At 40.3% G+C, this 24,614-nt stretch overlaps 3 protein-coding genes across 5 annotated transcripts in view; 2 read left to right on the top strand and 1 right to left on the bottom strand.

The window, feature by feature from the left end:
- Positions 1-21,305, bottom strand: part of LOC117233358 (AT-rich interactive domain-containing protein 2) — a 51,083-nt gene extending 29,778 nt beyond the window's left edge. Inside the window, exons 1-2 of one of the 3 annotated variants that reach the window (XM_033493570.1) lie at positions 20,076-21,305; positions 18,789-18,882 (exon numbers count right to left, since the gene is read on the bottom strand). In XM_033493570.1, the coding sequence (XP_033349461.1) occupies positions 18,789-18,882; positions 20,076-20,167 (186 nt within the window). In that variant the 5' untranslated portion in view covers positions 20,168-21,305. The remainder of the gene's footprint in view (positions 1-18,788; positions 18,883-20,075) is intronic. The other 2 variants (XM_033493569.1, XM_033493571.1) reach the window with 2 other exon arrangements.
- A 564-nt stretch (positions 21,306-21,869) lies between these two features.
- LOC117233360 (zinc finger protein 593 homolog) lies at positions 21,870-22,894 on the top strand. Its single transcript, XM_033493574.1, has 4 exons — positions 21,870-21,899; positions 22,077-22,226; positions 22,331-22,431; positions 22,626-22,894. The coding sequence occupies exons 2-4, from the start codon at positions 22,137-22,139 to the stop codon at positions 22,864-22,866; spliced, it is 432 nt and encodes a 143-aa protein (XP_033349465.1). The 5' UTR covers positions 21,870-21,899; positions 22,077-22,136; the 3' UTR covers positions 22,867-22,894.
- A 51-nt stretch (positions 22,895-22,945) lies between these two features.
- On the top strand, positions 22,946-24,545 carry LOC117233359 (serine--tRNA synthetase-like protein Slimp). The gene has a single exon (XM_033493573.1). It carries the CDS (start codon positions 22,971-22,973, stop codon positions 24,420-24,422), a length of 1,452 nt encoding a protein of 483 aa, XP_033349464.1. The 5' UTR covers positions 22,946-22,970; the 3' UTR covers positions 24,423-24,545.
- Positions 24,546-24,614: the final 69 nt, after the last annotated feature.

The raw sequence follows: 24,614 nt of genomic DNA, 5'->3' as shown, positions 1-24,614 counted from the left end.
GCACCGGCACCAGCACCGGCACCGGCACCAGCACCGGCACCGGCACCAGTACCAGCAGTAGTAGTAGAACGACCAGAAGCAGGAGGAGGTGGCGGAGGAGGTAGGAGGTAGGAGGAGGAGGAGGTGGAGGAGGAGGGACGGGTGTGGAGAAGAAGGGTAGGAGGGCGGAGGGGTTGGCGACGCGCAGTCTGCCGTCGTCGTCGGGATCAGCTGATCGGTGGAGGTGTGCTGGTGACTGACTGACTGTGAACTCTGAATGAACGCGAACGGACGAAGAAGTCTTCGCGTGCGTACACGTATAGGGAGAGCTCTCGCCGGTGCCTCTCTCGGGGGAGGGGGAGAGAGCGAGAGCGAGCGCGTATGCGCGCCTGGCTGCCTAACTATGCGCGCCAGAGCACTCGCGAGGGAGCAGACACGAGCGTATAGCAGCGAACGGAAGTAGCGGCCCGATACGGGAAGCCCAGGATGACCTCGATATCCGCGCCAAACCATCGACGGCTGCTTCAAGGGTTGGTAGGCAGCTGACGCGTAAGGGACGCTGCTTGCTCGTACGAAGAGCGTATAGAGAGGTTCGCAGGTTGGCGCTGATGAAACTTGGACGGATGCGAGTGTTTCTCAGAGCCTTGACACATAGATGTGCGAGATTCAGCCAACACTCGGAATGATATTTTGAAATTCGAGCGGCATCGAACGACGACGTTGGTATCGATCGAAGATTCGCAGCGAAGAAATTTCGATTCTCCGCGTGCCTTCTGTCCGACACCGCGACCCTCTATGCTCGGGCTTGTTTTACCGCCCGTGATATTCTATCACGTTGTACCGTTATTCTTGCGCAATTATATCGCTCGATTCGGCGAAACATGTGGCAACTTTGTTCGTAGGCCGAACGAGCACCGGGACGATATCGAGAAAGATCGACTCGTAATTCTACGTAATGCGTACACCTCTTGAAAGCGAAAAACTAGAATTCGCGTTAAGCGTAGGGCGTGTGTACCCAGAAAGATTTCCACAGCTTCGAAACGATACGATGTAATAAACGCGACTATATATCGCCTATATGAGAGATTGGTCGCGGTGCCAGCCAACTTGCCCGATAATCGGAGGTAATTACGATATCCTATACTTTAGTAGCGCGTAATCGTTCGATCGACGGTCCGATGAACGCCGAGCGTTCGGTTTCACGGTACGCTTAGTAGTTGCATAGAGGTCGCGTCCGCGTAATAAACGTGCATGCAGTCAACGACAATTGAATACGCAATGCGCGCGGTTGAGAGGCCACGTAATTCGCGACGACAGAAGAACAGCCGCTCCTTCTTCTACCATAGACGATCGCAACGCTATCGCAGATGCTGTAACGACGCGGTAACTACTCGGACGGGATCTGGTAGCGGCTGTTCTTCCTACGCTCCGCGAGACATCAGTCGCGTTTATCGAATGCATGCAACAAGTTTGCTTTTCCGATCAATCTTTACGTTCAAATTGTATTTTCAGTTGTTCGACGCACAGACAGTCGATACACGGAAAACAAAGATTTAAGACTTTAATGGCTTATAACACTTTCCCTGAAAACGAAATAAGAAGGAGAAGAAAAGGGGAAAAAAGAAAAGAGAGAAATACTTGATCAACGTAGAAGCAAAAGTCCATTCTTCCGGAACAAAATCTGAATAAATAATATTACTCGAACGTGATTGTTCGCGGTGTTCGACGTATAGGAACAAACGGTCAGTTTGTTAACGTCAAACAAATTAAGAAAGAAATCTTTTTTAACCGATTCGAATGCTGCGATCGATCGCCTGCGAAATTCCGAGATTTCTCGTATCGAATGGCATGCGCATAAAAAGACTAGTATGTATAGCGTGTACACTAATAATATTATCAACGTACACGTAAGAGATTATATAAGTGGTAAGATCGGTTTCGCGATTGACCGATGAAAATACATGAAAAAATAGATATTAGCTAGAAACAGTGTTTCGAAAAACTTGGCATTTTATTTCAGGACCATTGTCCTCGTTGTTGCACGAATCCGAATTTCTTAAATTAAATAAAAAAACAAGTTGTCAAAATTTTTAAAGCGTTACATATCGACCAAATTCTTTAAGTCTGATCTACCTTCGAACTTTTCAAACCAAATTTATACTCGAGAAAATTGTTCTATCGATAAATGGAATTTTTATCGGACGTGGCGTCGTAAATTACTCGGTCGATAATTTATTAATCAACGCGGTATGCGATTCGAAGTCTCGCGTTTCGAGAAATCAAACGTTTGGCCGTTAGCACGTTCGTCCGGTCCATCGGCTTCGCGGATAACGTGTACGAGTGCCACCTCGGCTGAGATACAGCAGACGCAAACGGAGCAACGAAGAAATCGATTTTCCAAATTTGTTCATAGACAGAGTATAGTTTTCTTCGATATTTCTTCTTTCTGGATAAACGCGCACTCGAAAACATTCCCGAGCATTCTCCGCTACCTGACGAACAACCATCGTGCGTCGTGTATCGTGCGTATATAGCTGTACGTAGCTGTTTCGAAAATACGAAAGATAATCTGTCTATCGGAAGATCGACGCGGACATCGATATTCTTGCTACATCGAAATGCTTGAAGCAACATCTTCTAGCCTATCGTTTCTCTTTCAACGTCTTATACGGAAAACATTTACGTATTTCAACATCTCGAAGATTTCGGTCTTTCCTTCAACAAAGCACGAAACGCAACGGTCGTTTAACGAAACGGACGGTGTGTAAATATCGGTATATGAATAAACTTTTTGGACGAAAAGCTCGAACCGACGCAACACGACGGTCGACGGTCGAGGCACATCTGCGAACTCATGCGGCTGCCACGTTGTGCGCACACAGTTGTCGCAAACCAAACAATGGCCATACTCTTTCTCTGTTTCCATGCTAACTCGTTACATAAGATAAACTAATCTACCAGAGTCACAGTGCGACGAGTGTGTTCCAATGAGATACCGTGTCCGCCAGACTCGACTTATTACGATGGCCGCCCACGTTGCAGTATCTATCAAAAATTCCTTCCTATCGTACTTTTTCAGGTACAATTTTATTTTCCTTTGTACCATATTCCTTGCAAACAGGTATAGCGGCTACTACCACGATTCCCATCGATCGAAAATTTGCAGGAAATTGAAAACTGAAAATAAAATTTAATAACGTCGAATCTTTCATTTTTTTACGATTCTATGCCTGGCAATACGCTTCGTAAATACGTAAATTTGCGTGCAAATAATATTTCCCTTAAACGCAAAAACAATCCACTTTTACCGTGTAACCCAAAGTTTTTCTTCAAATATTAACGATCGCTGCATAACGTTAGAAATATAATCAATCGCCAGAAATGAATGAAATACCGTACAATTGAATTTCACAAGTTTTATTCAGGATTTAGTTTGTACAGACTCGCTCGTTTTCATCGATACATCACCTCATTTGAACAGCTAACCCTCTTGATGGCATCTAAAAATCATACAAATTTCAATTCTCAATCCATTACAGATAACGTAAATGCGATAATGGAAATTATTGTTACGCGTTACTTCTCCAACCACGAGAGTATTAATAACGCGAGGATTAGACCGCCACGGCACGATTTATCTTAAACCGAACGCCACGCTCGTTTCAGATAACTACCGCCACTTTTACGATCATTCTTTAATGGCGCGTGTGCCAACGGGTTATCCAGCTACCCGTCTGCCGCCACAGATAATACAGATTAGGAAACACGCGCTCAGCTTTTCCATCATTTTCAATGTCAAAAATTAAATAATATTTCGAATCTTCACGTTCACGAACGAGTTACGTATGGTTCTTTTACGAGCAGATCGACACAAAAGTATTACGAAAATGCACTAACGTGTTTGCATATTGCAAGATTCACCAATTTCTCTAAAGTCAGATACAAATCGACGTTCTACCGACTCCAATTGATACAAATATCTTTACTCGACCCTATATAGATGATCGCAAATTGTTTCCTCGAATACCGAAAATAATCGACGGAAAGTACGACACAACCAGCATCGAGTCAGTAAGAAAACACCAGCTGCGGAGAAACATTCGTTTTCAATTTGGTGAGCAAAAGGTGTTTTTCGTTAAAAAGAGAACCACGGTTGCAGACGTTCCAGCTGACAAGTTGGCGAGAAAGCTTCGCCAACGGGCCAACACGAGACAAAGTAGAAAGACACGGAAAGCGCGCGAACATGCGTACGCCGCAAATGGGTCGAAGCCGGTGTGACAAAGGAACGGAGCGAACAAGAGGAAAGAGAAAAGGTAAGTACAGTGACCTCTGGCGATGGCTCGTGTTCGAACGATGGCTTACCAACTGCTCGGCCAAGGCCATTAATACCGATGTATCTCGTGCACGGCGCAGAAATGGAAACGACGAAAAAGCTTTATTTACCGTAGATCCTCCTATATAATATACAAATACAATATATATATAATCGGTAGAAGAAATACGACAAAGTCGTAAATTAACGCAAGCCTCGGTCGTACCAATGAATTGCTGATACTCGGAATCGCATATGAGTCACTCGAGAACCAAACGAATCGGCTACATTTTCTCGAAATTTCTTCGTCTTGATGTAAGAGCAAGCACGAAGAGCAAGAGCAATTTTCTAATTAATCTGAAAATCCGTTTAATTTAGTTTAATTGACGATCGTGGCGATTTTACACGACTTTCCTGCTAGTTCTGCTTGCCGGCCACGATCGCAAATACGATTTCGTACGATATGACAAAACATTACTATAGCCCTTCGTAATACAAAATGAAAAAGTACCATAACCTCCGTATTGATAGATGCGATAGGTCAATTCTGGAAGGAAATAATAGATTTTTAAGGTTAAACGTATCTTCTAACACGTCGGTGTTAAATATTTATGTACGCGAAAAGATTTATTCTATATTTCTGGCAATTTTTCCACCTCTATAGAGTTCTATGCGCGAGAGAGATACTTTCCAAGCATGGGGGAGGGGGCTACTGTATTTATCTCACCCACCCCACCCACGAACGCGATCGCTCGACAACGCGAGGCAAGCATTCGCGAAAGATTTCCAACGAGTTCTGTTCGCAGACAAAAGCAACACGACGCCAACAACTTTCTATATATCGACGTGTCTAAATGGAAAGTTTCGAGCTTCGTTAAAAACGAATTAGAAGACTCTGAATTAGTAGAATTTTGAAACGTAACTAGGAACGTTGGATGATTTTAAACATGCCACCCTAGTGTTTCATATGCAACATATTTTTTTAATTGTACAGGCAAGTTATTTATATTTTGTATTTCGTTTGAAAAGCAAATTTCACTTGGTGTCAAGATGACGCAGTACCAGAAATTCTATAACGCGTCAACTTGAACCAACTTGCTTCGGGAGTCGCGACAATGGCAAGTCGAACACACTTTTATCCGTACACGATAGATACAGAATTTTCCCCCTTCGTTCGCAATTGTAAACTGTATACGATGAAAGTTGATCGATTCAAACGTGGATATGCAATTTATGTTTGTAATTTAGTTCTCAAATGGTTTATTTTCAACTTGCTAACAATATCGTCCAATACTCAAACACATTTTAAAACGTTTAGAACATTTCGACGATACGTCGTACGATTTATTAGTTGCGTTACTCGGCTACTTCCAATCTCACGACAATAACGTTTATTCCGCTAATCCAAACGTTTCAGTATAGACACGATATGCATCCTAAATACACTTTTAATTGTCATAAAAGGAAGAAACTAAAGGAAAAATCGTAGAAACGAAAAGGAAATATCAACAACGACTGCGACGCGTTTAAAAAGTTACGCGTTGGACGTTTTCGCGTTGGTAAGAGAACGATCGACGAGTTCGAATTGAAGCGATATGCTTCCCTTTAGCTGTCCTTTATCCGTCTCACTTCTTCCTCGACTAACGGTGAGCCCATCTTACGACGGCGGAGCGTATACCTCAGGCTATCTCTATTTAATCTTGTCGAAGCAACGTTGCCGCACTATAGCCGCCACGAGGCGTACTCTCGGAAGTGGTCTGCCCTCGGATGACAGAATGGCAACGCCGCGGCATGCCACCATCTCCCTTCCACTCGAGCGATTCTCGCTTTCCAATTCTTTCCATCTCTTTCTCTCCGCGTTACTTGCTACTCCGATCGTACGGCAACACCACACGCGACATTCGCCAAGGAGGTAGTAGGTGTCGTTACCTACGATCGAGGGACGAGCAAAAAGAGGAATGCCTCCACTGTAGCGAATCGTGCGACCATCGAAGTAATACCGTTCGCGAGCCAGCGATCCGATCTTACCAGCTCGATCCTTCGAAACGAGGTTATATAGACTCTTACGATAAACTTGACGTTTCTTTAGCCTTTTGGGTATAAGTTCAATGTTGGTATTATAAACGATGCCATGCACGTTTGAAACCAGTCCAATGTAATACTTTAATGCGCTATAAGAGAAGCATATGTACGTAATTCGACGTCGAACCATTCAATTGGTCGATTTAACGGTATCGTGTATGTACGTTCACGTATCCGTGAAAGGTATACTTGTCAAAGCACTTGGTACGCGAAATAGCCTCGTTTCGTATAAAGAATATATCGTTTTTCATCAATTTTATTTTCAGAAACAGGAATCTAACGGCGGAACAGTAAACGCTTCCCGCGCACTGCGTTTCAAACAGTCAAACAATTCGTATTTCAATGAAAACGATATTAACGATTTAACGAACATTTTCCTTCGTTCGAGAATTCTGATTATGGATTTTTTCCAAAAGAACATAGAACAAGCTAAATAATTTGAAGAGACAGGAGGGAGAGAGAGAGAGAGCAGGTACCTATTTTTTCCGTAGCAGAAAAAAAAACGAATCTCCAAGTGAAAAGTACTTGGCCAATTTGGATACAGAGATGCACGTCAGTGAAGCGCGTGCGTGGGACAGTCGCGCAGGCAAGAAAACAAGCGAAACAGCAGCAGCAGCAGCAGCAGCAACAGCAGCAGCAGCAGCAGCAGCAGTAAGCAAGCAAGCAAGCAACCAACCGACCAGCCAGGCATCTCAGTTCTCTTCGGTGTCCCCGGCTGCACATGTGTGCAGGGCATGAGGTCGGTCTCCTCGTCATTCGATGTGTGAGAGCTTGACTGCCCCCTCCCCCGCGTACTGCCAGAGCGACGTTGCCGACTGTTCGATGGTTGGGCGGGCAGTGATGCCGGTATGCGTGTACCAGGGCGCGGCGTTGCCATATCGACCGTACCTCATCACCGGGGAGCGAACCAGCGAACGCCCCGCTCCCTCTCCTTCCCAACAATAGCGCCTCGTCTCTTTCTCTTTCCATTTCATTCCCCCTTTACATCTTGCCTTTCTCCTTTCTCTATTACCTCCTTCTTTTCCCTTTGTTCCCTTTCTTTTTACGCTCAATCGTAATACTTTTCTCTTTAATCCTGATCTTTTAACATACTTTAAGTTCCATATCTTATTCCTTTCGTCTCTCTCACTCTTTCTCTCTGTTACGTGCGCACCTACCATTTCCAAGTACAAGCGATGTAAGAGGCGCCGCGGCACCTGACTGACTCAGCATTACCGACTTCGTCGTGGATTCCTCGCACGCTACACGCACTGCGTATAGCGAGCAGACCAATGCCAGACTACGCTGCGTGCCCATTTGACGGCCATCCGAAGACTCTCCCGTATACCAGTCGCGCCCTTGAACAAGCCGGACACTTGCGAACGTATAACGCTTTCCCTCTGTCTCTTTCTGCATAAGTACATAGCGTATCCTTCTGACTCTACGTTGCTCTCGCAATCGTGCTCTTTCTCCCGGGGCTCCTCTCGTTTGCAAAGGGGTCTCTCCTTTCTTTTTCTTCTTTCCTCCTCCTCCTCCTCCTCCTCCTCCTCCTCGTCCTCCTCTTGTCCCCGCCCCGCGCTTTTTCTTGCCGGAACCGGTAGGAGCGTGATGTTCCGCCACTGGGTTCTTTGACAACACACGTTACCCCGATAAAACGCAAAGGCTTTACAATTTATTTTACGCGTGGTTTACGCCTATGTTTTTATCTGGTTTGTCGCTCGATCGCGACGCGTTTCGGTGATTTTACACGTGTGTTTCTACTTGCTCGTGCAGCGGATAAACTCCAGGAGAAGCTCGCTTCGAACTGTACTTCATCTTCGATTTAACATCGATTCGTCAAATAAAAAATGTTCTGCAAATCTCATAAACATTTTAGAATATAATAAGTCTTTGCTTGCTTGTTTCAGAGAATTCTTCATTTGACGTTTCAAAGATTCCAACGAAATATTGAATTCAGCAAAATTGGAATTATCCATTCGTGTGACCGAAAATAGCTAAAAATAATGAAGCACGTTCATTTTCTAGCTGGTCTATGATTTCGAAATTGGAACCCCAGATAAAATATTTAGATTAGCAGCAAAGTGTGCGAGACTGACGAACCCAGCACGCTTGGTATGCAACAGCGAACCGACATGTGAGGAGGCGAAACGTATTACCTCGAATATTTCTGTACTCTTATAACTCCGTAGTACATGACATTGTGGATTTGCATCGTATTTTATTTTTTTCATTAAAAATTAACACCATTACTCGTGGCTACAAAAATTTCTCTGCACCCTCTTTCAACGCTACATTTTAACAAAATTATATGTAATCTTGCATAAATAAAAATAGAAGCAATTCACAAAACATATTAAGCTTCAATTATTATTTTCCAGGAACTATATATCGAGTTCACACAGGACTTTGATCGACATTTAACGTTTCCATCTGGTCACCGGGTATAAATAGCATTATACGTTTCAATGTGGCTGAAATATTTTTGTAACTGAAATAATAACGGAGCACTCGTCAAAAAAGCCGAACGATTTTACAATTTATATTCCTTGGATCGAAATTTATTAACAACAAAGTATCCCATAAAATTTCACTTATTATTTCATAAATTTCACAAGAAAAAGGAATGGTTCTTCCCCTCGCTTTATTTTTCTTTTCTACGTTGTTATATTTCGATTAACAGAAAGAAGATTAATGATCAACTGCGAGCATGCTGGTTCTTCTTGATCTCAATAATCGACGATTTCAATTTTAAAGTAGGCGCGGTCACATAATGCACTCGATAAGGCTATCACATTTTCCGCAATTTCATTACTGTCATTGGTTTCACGCTGCTGTTCTATTACACCGTTCTAGATACGACTAAAAACAATTACAATTAGAGAACGGAAATAAAGATAAGAAGCTAAAGTTTTTTTATCGTAAGAATATATTTATCGAAGGCACGCAAACTCTGAATAACGTAGCTCTTCTACCCTTGTAAAAATTACATTTTAAAACAGCAGCTCCTCTCATTACCACTTCATTCCTTTTCATTGGTTACTGCTAAACGTATATTATTAATTATAATGTCGTGTTTGTGATATTTCAGTTAAATAAAGTATGTGAAATGAAGAGTAAAGAAAGAATCCTAGTGCAATAAACTTATATTCATACCGCATATTCAAAACTTGTATTCATAAAATTCAGTGCGAACACTGTACCCATAAAATCGATAATAATTACTAAACATAAAACGTTACATTATCGGCAGTAATTTCACTTAATAGGATAAATCATTAAAGTTGTTGCAATCGTGCAAATATTTCGTAGCCAAAACAATCTATAGAATTTTCAGCAAGAAATTAATAATTTTCCAATTTTTACCCGTTTTCCAGATACCCGTTATAAAGATACTAATTATAATCAAATTCGTCTTCTTCGTTAACTTTGATAATAATAACAACAACGATTTACAAAGTCGATGATAATAAATGCGATATAAGAAGAAGAAGAAGAAGAAGAAGAAGAAGAAAGTATTTAAAGCTTTCTGAATAAGACTCTTATTTACTTCGTTACACGTGTAACTGCGTGACTGTAGCAGTCAGTAGAGGCATTTTTTTAACCAAGCACGAACAAGTTTATGGATTAGAAAAGCGAGCGTAGAACGGACAGCCGGCTACACACGTCCAGCTCGAAGATCACTATAATTTATTTCGAATTTCTCGTAGCCGAACGCGCGCCCGCGCGCTCGTCCGCCCGCGCGCACTCGCGAAAAACTTCCAGATGTATTCCGACAGGAGAGCGCTCTGATGCGCGTGTGCACGCACGAGTATGAGTTTCGAGTTATCCAATCGTTTTACTTCTGTAAGAATCCGCTCTACACACCAGCGACTCGCTAATAATTTCTACCTCTACACACTTTCACTTCACGCCGACTACTCCTTAACCAGAGTAGAGTGACTTAGCCTCGTAACACGCTGATAAATTCAACCGGGCGAACATACGAGATATCTTTTTTTTCCTTTTCTGTCTTTTTGCCGAAGCGACCGTCGCGCGGTAAAAACCAATCGATTTCGAGAAGTTGGTAGATCGTGAACCTCCCAAGAGCGAACAGCCTTTTAACGACCCTGTGAAGGCGGAGAATTTCTTAACAAAGACACTTGGAAGACTTTTTTTAATGGAGGAGGTAAGTAAAATGGAAGGAGATATAGCTTATAGCGGATGGTGACAGCAAAGAAGTATCGTCGTATCACAAGTGCATCGACGTATCACAAATGTAACGCAAAAAATGTCAAATAATTACTAACTTAGAAATTAGCAATATATGTTACAACTAAAGAAATAAACATTCGAGCAAATGTCGATTGCATACGTATTTTATTATCTATTAATAATAAGCGAGTTCAGTAATAAATTACTCGATCATCTTCGTGTCTAGTAATCACTATCATCGCAAAATTGTCAGCATACCGATAAAAGCAATCTTGCAATAAGAAAATATGAGAAAAGAAAAGAAAAATTTTATCGATTTCATGACCTATAGCGATGTCATCGACGATATTAAGGTATTTGTAGCGCGACAATAGACCTCAAAACTAACATACGCGGAGCCTCGAAAGTCATATTCTTCACGCATGTCCCAGATTCTCTCTCTAGGAAGAAATTTCTTGGCTGTCTGTACTTTCTACACGCACGCTAACAAACAATTCAGAAATGGCCAGAACGGCACTTTGCACGCCGAAATTACATATTTCGCGTTACTTTTATTGCAAAACGACGAGATCGGGGTTGAATTGTTTTTCTACAAAAAGATTCTTCTAGCCATTTCACGCAACATATTAGCTTTCTAGCAACTTTGTAAGAACGGTTTTCCCGCAATTAATCAAAAAGTAATTTTTTCACCCACTTACTACAGGGATTACGCGATAAAACTTTCAACTTTAAAGGCGAATATCTCCATTTCGGTAAGACCAGGCTCTTTAAAAATTGAATCATATATATATATATATATATATATACGTGTATGTGTGTGCGCGCGCGCGCGCGCGATTTTTTTTTATATATAATATACTAAATAACGTATCGTCAAAATTTCAATGAAATTGTAAGAAAACTAATCCACGCTACAAATACCTTAAGCAAGAGATAACACGGATGTTCGCCCCGTGCTAACAATTCCGAGAAGTGGTAGGGATAACGCTGCGACAGTTAACCGAGCAAAGATACAGTAGCTAAGTGCATTACTGTAGATAATTGTAAATTATACAAAAGTTGGTATTCCATTTTAGTTCATTCATCTTTGTAATACTAATTCACGATTCGCGTTACGTTAGCATTTTTTCAAATTTCATGCGTGCGTAACACACACGTCATTAAATTCGAAATGGAAACGTTAACTCTTCCATTTGAATAAAAATAATTCTAAAAAATATTTCGTTAAAAATATTTTAATGATACTTTAAGTGGACATCTCGATATATATATATATATATCTTATACATATCTTCAAGACGTTAAATTAGAGCTCGAACGTTGCAAGAGCATAGATTTAGAATAAACACATAATATGCTAATAGATAAAGAACAATATGATTCAGAAGCACGCTGGGAAAACCGACTTGATTTCCATAATCGACTTCCGTAACGAGTCACTGCAGAAAGAATTTCCGTTCTTATAGGGTGCGTATTATACTTCGTAGAATCGATCAATCGGATTAGTTATTATCCGAATTTACTCGTCGCTGGAAATTTAAGAATTGGTCCAAGATTTAAAAAATCTGATCTCAAATACTTGAATTACACCGAGTAATTTAAACTCAAGAGAAATGATCGCGGATACGTTATACGGAAGAGGGATGCATGATTTTGATACTTTAGTTTTGACGCGAGTTTTGTCAAATAGTAAATTAAATGACAATAATTATTTTTTAACCACCCAATCGATTAATTGTCGATGGATCACAAAATGCAAAAACACGTCAAAATATCTAAAGATATTTTTCCCGCAAAGAATACTCTCGGTATGTTCGTTGTAATAACCAAATTGATCGACTAGGTCTGCCGGTGGCGCGCGACGAAGAACATGGCGTCAGCCCGCTCGAATCACAGATCCGCACTCCACGATGCATTCTGAGTCTGAGCGTAGTCGCGACCCAGCCGCGGGTTATATAGTCTAGCGAGCTTCGATCACACTTGTTGAGGGGAAGCCCTCGTACGCCGCACCACCAACTCCTCCTCCTCCTCCTCCTCCTCCTCCTCCTCCTCCTCCTCATATAATATTCTCTCTCCCTCTTTCTTATTCCCTACTCGCACCATCTCATCCTCGCTCCCTTGCCCCCTCCCCTCCCCTGCCCTTCTGCGCGCACCTTCTTCCCACTTTCGGTTCATGATCTATCTCCCACCCCGAATTATACCTCTCTGCAAGTGACCCTGACCTTGCATCAACTTCCGTATTGTCCGTACGTTTGGATTTCCGGAACAGTTGTCCAATTATCGAAAAAAATTCTAGGGTAAATTATAGTATCCGAGTTACAAAATTTTTTGTTCGAATGTGTATTTTCGAGGATATTTTAAGTCGCTAAAGCCGAAAACGATCGTTTTCCACGGAACTGGACGATTTTGAAAACTTTCCCGACAAAGGTCTTAACACTCATAACCGTAGAAATCCACGTAATGCCATGATCATACAGAGCGGTAAGCGGTAAGCGGTAAGCGGCAAAACACGTGACGGCACAGTCAATGCCAATTTTATCGCTTACCGTTCTCTTTATGATAACAGCCTAACCGGCCGCCTCGTGCCACCGCGTGCGGTCGGAAAATAAAAAGTAACCGAAAGCCGAAAAGTAAGCCATTGCTCACGATTCAAAACCGTACAGAGTAAGCGGTACGTACAGTAGGTTAAGAGTACTAAATTTAAAGAGAGGCATTGTCAAAATCCACGAGGACATCGCGTATCAACAGGTTGGCCGAAATTTTGTACGCCTTATTTCCGCGAAGAACGACGCTTAATTTCGGCTTCAACGACCTCAACAACTCAACTCAACTCAACTCAACTTTTAAGGATCCAAGAGGTGCTATTCTAGCCGAGTATTTTACAGTCGGGATTCTATGGTAGAATCAAATTCAATCTATCTCGTTCTTGTCTTTTTCGTTTTCTCTGATTCGTCGATTACGAACGATTTGACAAGTCGTTGCACAGTCGATGCACTGTGACTATCATGATTTGCGATACATCGAGCATGGAGAAACGATTGATCGAAAGTTGCTGAAATAGTGGCTTGGATTGAAATTTATAGCAGTATTCGACCGCTAACGCTTGATTCGTTGCCTCAAAATGGAAAAGGCGCCTTTGCAGCAACGTCCACAGTCCGAACAAACGAATTTCAGAGTTTTCCGCTTGGATGCATCGCGCTTCCTTTTCGAGCGCGAAGCGTCGTGTCGTTGTGGTCGACGTTCGGCCAACGTGAAGCGGCATCTCGAATCGCGTGAAAATCCGAGACGGAGATGGAGAAATTGTAAATTTCATAAATACATAAATACACAAGAAAAAAGAAATAAAAAAGCTTTTTAGAAATTGGACAAATAAGCGAAAAGACTTATAATTCCCATGGTTACCACTTTACCTTTACCTCTTTATCTGCATCAATAAGTTTAATTAGCGGAAAAAGAAAAGGAAAGATAAGAAGTTTAATGAAATTTTGTTTCGTATAAAAGTTCCGCTATTCGCTGCAGAATTCGCCATGATTCTTTCGTTGGAAATCGCTGTGGTACAGGTTATGCACGTTTTTCAGAGGGTTGTCCCCTCGACGATAACTTCGATGACGAATAAGTCGTCCTCTCGACTCTATACGCGTTTGCACTTTTTCGCTAGTTGAAAAAGGAGATTCGATGGGAGAAGGGAAGCGAGAAGAAGCCAGACGCGACTTTTCATTGCGCGGAACGTGTTCCGTAGTACGACTTTCCCGGAAAGTGACGATTCGATGAAGTATCTCTAACAAAGGAACGAATATTAAAATTGTCGATTGCGGTGTCCGTAGACTTAAATCCGTTATAGAAAAATCATAATTTTTCTAATTCTTCGAAACGCTTGATACGAAATGTAAAATAAGTGTTATTCCTTTTCAAATGTAAAGTATACTTGAATAAACTATAATGCTACAACTTATAAATAGTTATTTCAAATTTAGTTTACGTAGAGAGCGATATAAATTATATATTAATGTCTAACGAGGAATTTCAAATTCTAACAGAGAAACGAATTATAAAAAGTTGTACGCGTGAAAGTAATGGATCATTGCATAGAAGGTACGAATGTATTTAAGAAAGGACGTGTACAGTGGTTATTTTGACGGATGGTATACGTTAAGATGCTACCAGATGCAACGAGAAGGAAGAGAGGTGAAAAGCTTCGCCATGTTATGCCACAGCGCTGCCACCGCACAAGTGCATACCTATGTACGTTTATGTGTATACATACGACTACACGCACGCACACACATATATATATATATATCTATATATACATGTAATATCGAATCGGTTCTTAAGAAAACATAGACCAACGGTTTTTACTCTAGAGAAGCAATCATCCAGAAACTTATGCGAATGAAATAGCTTACTTTATAACTATGTAACGTACATTCTATTTGAGAGAATCTTATAGCGATGCGTTATAAAGGGTGGCAATTTTTTGATCCGAAGCAGTATGTTTCTCTCGTAATTGCGTAAAGAAATATCCTTGGCTTATCTCGGTGGAGAACGCCGTCACGAGGATGCGGAAGCCTGTTCGAATACAAAAAGCGCATTACCAATAAATTATTTCGAACGAAAAAGTAGTTGGGAACACTTTGACTTTAACTGCAAAAATTGTTACACGGAGGTGTTTTGAGTATAACGAAAAAGCGACGAAACAACGACGCAGACATAAACAATCAGCAAAAATTCTATCTTTAACGGAACGCATGTTTCGACGTTCCAATATTGATTTGAAAAGTTATACAACAACGGCTACTACTTTTTCTTACAACTTATCCTTAGAAATAATTTTGCGATCACCGTAACGTAAAGATTGGTTCGTTTTGAAAAAAATAGATACGCATTGTTCTTAAATAAACCGATCGAATTACGGCAGCAGCGGAGAGTAGCAGAGACAAGGATAACGCGTTCAAAAAATCATTTCGATCGCTTCGTTACTCGTCGTAGCGCAAAGAGATCTCGTTACGTTAGACGAATCGAAAGCTACTATGCGAATCAAACGGACGACCAATTATTTCATTGAAATGCCTGAATCACTGTTCAAACTTCACAGTCTGTTTTCCAATGTTAAATAAAATATTCAAAAAGAAATGAATTCAAATTTACATTAACAAGAAGTTGTATGGAAACGAATTCTATTCTATCGTTTTCCATATGCATAATACAAAGAAACCACATCGAGGCGAACGTTCGAACGAATACTAAATGTTCTGAGAATTTGAGTGTGCGAAAAGAAACGCGCGAGCGTACATATGTGCGATATCGATACACGACGTAAACATAACGTGTATACATAGTTGACAACTCGATATCGTCAATTTCACTCCGTAAACGCAGGTCTAACAACAAGTAAATCTTAAATTTATAAATATAAATCGTAAATTTTAACACCGAACCCCAGCAATTTTATATATATATATATAGATTTACTTTGTAAAGTTGCTTTTACTTTCTAAAAAATCTGGAGAAGTATGGTGAGAAATTAGATGTGAGATTGAATTCTGAATTGATTCGAGCGAATGCAGGATCTCAAAGGCCTCGGTGTTCCCCGAAAAGGCCTTTTCGCCGGAAAGAGAGATCTGTTCGACGCGTTAAAGAAATTACATCCGAATTGATTCGGTTTATTAAAATGTGCGCCAAAGCTACGTGCCGAAGATTAAAAGATAATAATGCTAATGAATTCTCTTGGACAAACAACGCGTGCCTACGGGCAATTGTCTGTCAGCGTGCACCTGGCTTTATGCGAACAGTACCGTATGTTTGTCAAAATGTAAGAAATGCCCGAACACGATTCATTCTTGTTTCTGTAAGATTCGTTAACCATAATGTTACGTGTACGTATCAATCCACGTGCATGAATGACAACACGCGCGCGTAAATTACTGTTTATAAACTTGACAAGCTCGGGCCGTACGCGTCGTGTAACGTTGGGCGGTGACCCTTTGGTTTTGGGTCTTCTCCCGATGAGAAAGACGCGATTATCGGAAATCGAGGTTAGGCGAGGTTAATCGCGAAAAACGTATACAGCGAGCTTCCTGTGTTAAAAAATTGCCAATATGCTCAACTCTAACTATCGCAAGTGCAAAAGTATAACAAAATAATCGTATTCCAGATCGCATCGAGTTTCACGTTTTACTTTACTGTACATAGGTATGTACAATGTACACACATATTTCCTGCTCATAAGTATATCTCGAGTAAATCGAAAAATTGTACACTCTTCGTGAAACATACGTATGTATGTATATTTATATGCACCATATGGTTTTGAAAATCGTGCTTGTATCAAACGTGTGGCTATACACGCATAGATGGTTGTAGTTAGTTAGTAGTTCAAAAGAGGTGAATATTACACTATTGCGTTGTTTACGTGAACCGCCATATCCCATAATATCTAATATATAACAATAGGTAGTAAAATCTTTTAATATAACAAATAATCCAACCATCCAATATGTCATGTAGAGTGAACTGTTTTTTCCTTTGAAAAATATCATTGGCAAAGATGTAAAATAGCGATTTAGTTACACTTTGATTTCACGTAATAAAGCAGCTATAGATTTTGTCATTGTTATAGTTTCATTTTCGAAGCACGTGATCGACGAACGAGTGTACCCGTTTCGCCAAACAATCGTTTTCCCGCGTTTCCGGGACGCATTGCTCGATTATTAATCGCGCGTGATGGATCGAAAACCATTTTTTTTTTTTTGTTAACGATAGAACTTAAAACAAGAGAAAAAAGGGGGGAGGGCAAAAGTATGTATTAGAAGAATAATCGAAGAAGGAATTTTGTCACAAATATGTTCCGACGTTTTACGAATTTGAGTCATATAACTAAAACAATGCATTTTTTATAAAATAAGTTGGGTTGATTTGTCGTTTTTAATTTCGTTTGACACATTACAAATTAATTTGCAGATTATTAATTTTTTAATAATTCTACCTCAAAGAGGTTGCATATATACATATATATATATATATGTACATACTTAGTAGACCGGTAGTCTTGGATTTGGGAGGCTTCCGTAGCAAAGAGCACGCGACCACTCGTCCTTCCCGCGCCTAGGAGCGTGCGCGGACGCTCGAGGTATTCGCATACTCGAAATTCGAGCTGGGTAAACGAGCCAAAGCGATTTCGATGCGCAGAACCGAATCGAGTACCTGATCGGTAGGATGGACAGTCTGCCATGTAACTTGGAATGAAAACACGGAATGTGACAGAATGACCCGAACCGATCGTGGAACTGATTTGTGAATAAACGTTGCTCCACGTACCGTTGAATATATTCGAACTAGATTGGATATAACTGAGAAAGGCCAATTGTTCGACGACAAGGAAATTGGGTCGCTCGAAATGTATGAAACAGATCGTACCTCCTCCACCGCATAATAAAATTTTCGTAAAAATTCGCATTATCTTATAAAAGTTACACGTTTGCTAACGGCCAAGTAAGCTTATCCGAGATTTGCTTCTTTATTTCTCAGTCCACATAAATACTTTGTGCGTGTTTCGAAGCTTTGTCACAGTATTGCGATACAACGCAATAAGTTTTTATTAGAATATAATAGACAAAATGTTAGACCTATACATTCGATGAACTTTGTGTTCGAGTATCATTTTCTTATTGCGCTTGAAATAAAATAAAAGATAAACGATTGATACACCTCGTTCAATGTGCCTAAAGTGTAGACAAGTATCGTAATAGTATGAACACGGGTGATCCGTACCCTAAGTATTAAATTATAAAATTATCCTTCTTTTTATTATATAAAATCATATAAGAATAACGAGAAGCAAAAGAATATTCTCATTATAGTGTTTTATTTTTATTCAAAGTATCATCCTATGAACCTTGGTATATTGCACGTATTTGCAATGATAATAATCTAAAAGAGAAATGATCAAGAAATGTAAATTAACGTAGAAACAATAATTCGAACGAAAGGATCACGAGTGTAAAAATGAGTGTAAAATGAGAGCATATACCGTATCCAGGTACGTGGTAAAACCCTATTCACACGTTTTGCTAATAGTACATAGAAACATAATATTTCTGACATTTTCGCTCATTGTGTTACGCGAGAATTACGTATGAAGTTATGGATATCAAATATTTTTGTACACGGGGCATGTTGGCGAAACTGAACTGTACTTGAAAAACTGAAGAGAAAAATATATACATACATGTCAGTATGGACTCACCTTTATCCATCCGCCATGAGCAGTAACGACGACGTACAACAAGTACAGATCTATATCTTTTCCATTGATTTTCGGATTTTTCTTGAACGGAGTCCTGAAACGTGTCAAATTTACGATATGTGTAAAAAAAACCAACGATATAATAGAAAAATGTGATATTTATAGGAGTACAGAAATAATGCCATAAATTACTGTACTGTGAATTTTATTTTTTGAATCTTAGCATTCGCCGAAGTAAATGATAGATTACTTATTAACTTGTTATCTCCTTATTTTTTAAACGATAAGAACATTTGATTTTCTTCGGTATGCGTAATTGCACATTTACGTATATGGTATAAGGAGGTGTCAATACGTATTAAATTATACACGATACGTATAGTACTATTATACATAGATATAATTAGACATATAAAACATGTAAAAATATATAAAATCAATAAATTATTAAAAATATAAATTAGGTGGAAACATGTCGATTCTTTGATTGTATTCAACGAATACACAGATTCAGTGACAAATAGACAAATTCCGACCGAGGTTAAAACCGTTTAGTATGACCATCGAAAATGCTTTGTATCCGTTTCCTAAACTAATAAAACATGAACAATGACGTAATAAAGGACAATGTTTACGCGTGAAATGATTCGCAGTTATTCGATTGTTCAAACGCTTGTACATTCGTGTTAATATCATTAAAATCCAGTTATCGAATGAAGAAAAAACCTTTGCGTTTACAAGAATCGCGATATCGAGCGACATAAATTCGAATGAAAGAAAGGAAAAAAAATCAACAAGTTGATCATAATATTGTTCATTTCGATCGAACGTAACCTCAATCGCAATAAGATAGGCGACCGATAATTGTCGATAAAGAAAACATGGAACACACGTAAACAAATGGCTTGCACAAAGGCGAGTTTCTCTGGGAAACTTTAAACTAATCGTACATAACCTCAACTTTGTCTACATTCTGGGTAGGCAATGTTAATCCGAATCACTTTCGAAACGTCGCGAGAACGATTGAACGAGAATATGTGTTTCTAGCGATCGAATAAAGCAAGATACATAAATAATAATAATAATAATAATAATAATGATGATGATGATGATGATAATGATGATAATAATGAAAATAATGATAAAGAAAAGGAAAGAAAAATAGAGAAAACGGTTGAATGCAAACGAGGAAACGGAGCGGAAAATAATGATCGATGTATGAGAGAGTAGCCAGACAGAGAGATAAATAATGGAATGGAAGAATGAGAAGCATCGAAATCAGCTTACCCTCTGGTCTCATGGAAATGACGGAGGTCCTTAAGGAAGTTGTCCCTCTCCCTCTCGTAGGTGACGGGGTCCTTGTTGAGGATCTTGGCCATATTCGCGAGTGATAGAGTGCGTGGGCGTGCTAATCGGGGTGTGCTCTGGATTTACAGGGCACGTAAGGGCAGCAGGCAGAAAGAGAGGTGCACATGGGCGCTCATGAGAGCACATTTACGCCAGGTGTGTCCTGGTGCTATGAAAGAGATGGGTACGCGAGGACGAGGACGACCACGGGTCGACACGGGGTCGCGACCCGCTCCCGACATCGGGTCGTCTTGTCCTGGCCCAAAGTGTCGGCCGGTGGCCTCTCTCGCGCGCGCGAAACCAACGAGACAGCAGCGGCTTTTCCCTGCCGCGTACACCGCCACCCCGGATCCCCGCGCACCAATATACACTAGCTACGTTGTCCCTCGCTGTGCACACTCGACTCTCGGCCGCGTGGGGAAAAATCCGAATGTACACGTAGTTCCACACACAGTAGTCACTACCAATCAACCGAGCGAACCGTGTTACGGGCACGGGGCCGCAACGCGACTTTCCTCGCGGCCCGATCGATTCACCTGTCACTTGTCAACGATACCGTTCGGATACGTTGCGCCACGCACTCGTACCAACGATACTCTTCAACCGAGCGAACCACAGAATTCACCTGCGCGGTCCTACGCGAAGCGGCAGACCGACTCGAGACCGCGTTTCCCTACGAGCGAACGCTTGACGTGCGCCCGTATATCAAAATGGCGTCTCCTCCTGCCTGGCATCCATTGGCGAAGCCACAGCCAATTTCCCGTACGCTACGATAGCTACGGTCAGCGCCGACCCTACACACCGCGACACCGTTTCCGCTAACACACCTCGTACCGCACGCGGCACACCCTCGCACATTCTACGTCATTTTACGCGCGACACCGCGTTGCCCCGACCATACCACACAGCCTAGCCCTCGCCGCTTTTTTACCCTCGCCGAACCGCACAAACAAAATCCCGGGTCGCGCAGTATTTTTACTTTCAAAATGGTGTGGACCCCCCTCAAGTCACTGGCGCACCGTTTGAATTGATGTGACGCTTCGCCGATAGAGGCGCGACCTACTCTAACATATTATACCGACATCTGCCGGTTCTACCACAGCATTACCATCACTTTCAAAGCAAATTACTGCGCATGCCCATTTACGAATGTTCTTTCTTTTTAATCCTAGTTTCTTCTTCTTCGGTTAACTCTCATCTCCCTTGTATATTTACGTTAAACGTTCGATACTAAACATTTGCTTATCATCCGTACTTTCTCGAGGCAATTTGTAAATTTGCCGTTTCTAATATCACCTTCGTCGATATATTCTATGTTTCGAGTTCATTTCACAAAAATGTATCTGCTCTCGATTTCGTTGGTTTTCAGAGAAGCGTTTGAAAGAATTACGATCGCAGAAGAATACCGACGAATTTTAATGCCATTCACGATACTTACCACTGGAAACTCTATCACACCATTATAACCTTTTTACGAATTCTCATAAAGGCGAAGCCACCGTGACGTTTGACCAATAGCAACGCTAAAAAGTCTCCAGCAGTCGTGAAACTACTATAAATTCCATTATATACATAATCAATTTGTACACATTGATTTTATACACTTCGTACATCGTTTAAAACGAATGTTTAAAACGAATGTGTAAACACTTTGTGTAAGATTAAAGATTTTATAAGATTAACGCTCGTTTCGATGAGAACGAGCCGTAAATCAAACTTTTACCACACACTTATTACCTTATTTCTTTGCATTTTTTCAAACAGGTTATGAATTCACACTGAATCGTTACAACTGCATGAATTATTGAATTTGATATATAACTATTATTTATCGTTTATCTTAATAAATCGAGGATAGAAGGTATTCCTTTGGACATAGCAATTTGCACACATTTCGTCGAAACATACGTACTCCTTGTTTGTTGTAATACCGTTTTGTAGGTGTGAACGCGATAGGCAGTGGAATTTAATTTCATCGTGTAAATTAATCTTTCATCGGGAATGACTTATAAACGTAAAAAATATCACAGGGGGGACACACATTTAAAAAAAGGTTGGCGAACTAAAAGAAGAACGAAAGATTTGGACGAGGTATAATAACAACTTAATTTTAAAAATCTAACCTAACCTTTATGATATGCCACGTGGGTACGTACGTACGAACGGCAATTGTTACACGATATTCTTTATTTTAGATCGATGAAGATTTGAATGACAAAAATGTAGAGAGGCTATTAAATCAGAAAGTAGACTTGGATAAACCTGGGGCAGGTCAATACTACTGTATTCATTGCGCGTGAGTGTATAACGTAACGTGATATATCATTTTGAATAATATAACCTTTCGATGCATGTACTCTGTTATTTTGTAACCTTTGCGCGTACATATGTATCATTTTTACATTTAAATGGTTGTTTTGTATATCGTGATGTCTCTACGTTTGTATTATGAACGTTGAGATGTACTAAAGAATTCATTTTCATCCGTAGGAGATACTTTATAAATGATATCGCTTTAAGCGATCATTTTACGACAAAAGTCCATAAACGAAGACTGAAAGCTCTTGAGCTGGAACCGTATTCCATCGAGGAATCGGAAAGGGCAGCTGGCAAAGGAAGTTATATCGCTCCACAAAAGAGAAAAATTGAGACGATAAGTCGTGACAGTTGCAAAATGGACGTTGAGTCGGGCATTCCACCAAAAACTAAAATACCAAAAGTGGATGCATAGAAATTAACTTTTTTATAAACGAAATTTGTTTTCGAGAAACTTATAGAAGCGTATAAAGATCATAAAGGTTGTCGGAAAGTCGTAAAAGTTTATAGACGGTTACAATGGCAAATCACGTAGCACGTTTCGTAGAGAAACGTATGGTTCTGAAGTGCATAACGCGTAATACTTTGAAATTTGTCGATACGCTGTGGATTTCTAAAAGACGATATACCTCTGCGTTATTTATTTCAAACATCGATGGCAAAGAATATTATTCATTTATACAGCCGTATATAGATTTTGATAAAAGATTAACAGATATGGAAAGGTTACAGCAAGATTTGGCAGCGCGAAAATTAAATTTGAACGCCAAGGACGTTAAAAGTATGTGGGACTTTTACAATTCTGTGCATACGAATAAATCTAAATTAGAACAGAGAAGCCAAGAGATATCGAACAAACTAGTTCCTTTTTTTGAAAAACAAGAAAGTTTAACCACAGGGGAACAAGCGGAATTTACAAAATTAAAATTGCAAATCTCAGCGGTAAAGCATGACTTGAGAATGATTAAAGATGCCTTAGAGACTTTAAAGGAAAGTATTTTGAAGAAAATGTTTCAATTACCAAACGAATTAGACGGGAAGACACCGGTCGAGGGTCCTATCGTATTAAAACGCGTTAATTCTTTGAACGAACGAGCGCACCCGGATAAGAAGAATCACATCGAAATTGGAAGACATCTTGGTTTGTTGGAGTATAGAAATCCAATGCAGTACTATTTATGTAACGACGCGGCTCTTTTCGAACTTGGTATATTAAGTTACGCCGGAAAAATACTTGGCGCGGATAATATGATCAGAGTAGCGGGCGCAGATTTTAGTCGTAGCTTGATAATAGACGGTTCTGGTTTAAATCACGAAGATCCTGCGGATGCTTTTATAATAGACAATTATAACGAAGTAGATAAAGATTCGCCGAATCGTATGCACCTTGTTGGAGGTGCAAGTTTATTTTCATTTTTGGCAATGCACGCGAAGCAGTTAATAGACCCACGTCATTTTCCAATAGCGTATTTTTCCACTGGAAGGCAATACACCCCTTTTCGAGCAGGTTCTACCCCGATTGGTTTGTTCACCGTTTGCCAAGCTTCGGCTGCGCTTGCGTTTATATTGGTGAAGGATGGGAAAAGCGAAGAGTATCATACGCAATTTGAAAGATTGTTAAACACCGTATGCAAGTTGTACGATAACGTGTGCGATCATTATCAAATTGTGCTGAGATCATCTTCAGAATTGCGGCCTTGGGAATCAATGCGCGTATCTTTCGAACTGTGGTCTCCCTTCTCGAGACAATACATCGAAGTTGGTCATATATCCGTGTACGGTGAATATTTTAGTAAAAGATTGCAGATTATTTATCAGTCGGTAGATGGACCATCCTTCCCTTCCGTGATATCTGGCACTGTATTGTCGGTACCACGGCTTCTAGGATGCTTATTGGAACAAAATCCAGATAAATTTGTTATTCCACAGAAAGTCTTGGAACATATGCCTGCGGATAATACTTGTCTCTAAATTTAGGAAACGTATTTCCAAATACTTGTGTCTTGCACCATGATTTCTGCATACTTTTTGATGTTTGTCGTTTCTAGCGTATTTTGTTTATATTTATACTGTTATATTGTATCGTGTATATGATATATGCGTAGTATTTATATATATATATATATATATTTCTTTTTCCTTTTTGTCGAAATAAATATATTT

This window comes from Bombus vosnesenskii, unplaced genomic scaffold, assembly GCF_011952255.1.
Source record: "Bombus vosnesenskii isolate JDL3184/JDL3185 unplaced genomic scaffold, Bvos_JDL3184-5_v1.1 scf7180000013295, whole genome shotgun sequence".
Lineage (NCBI taxonomy): Eukaryota > Metazoa > Arthropoda > Insecta > Hymenoptera > Apidae > Bombus > Bombus vosnesenskii.
This window is presented reverse-complemented; position numbering and strand designations above follow the sequence as displayed.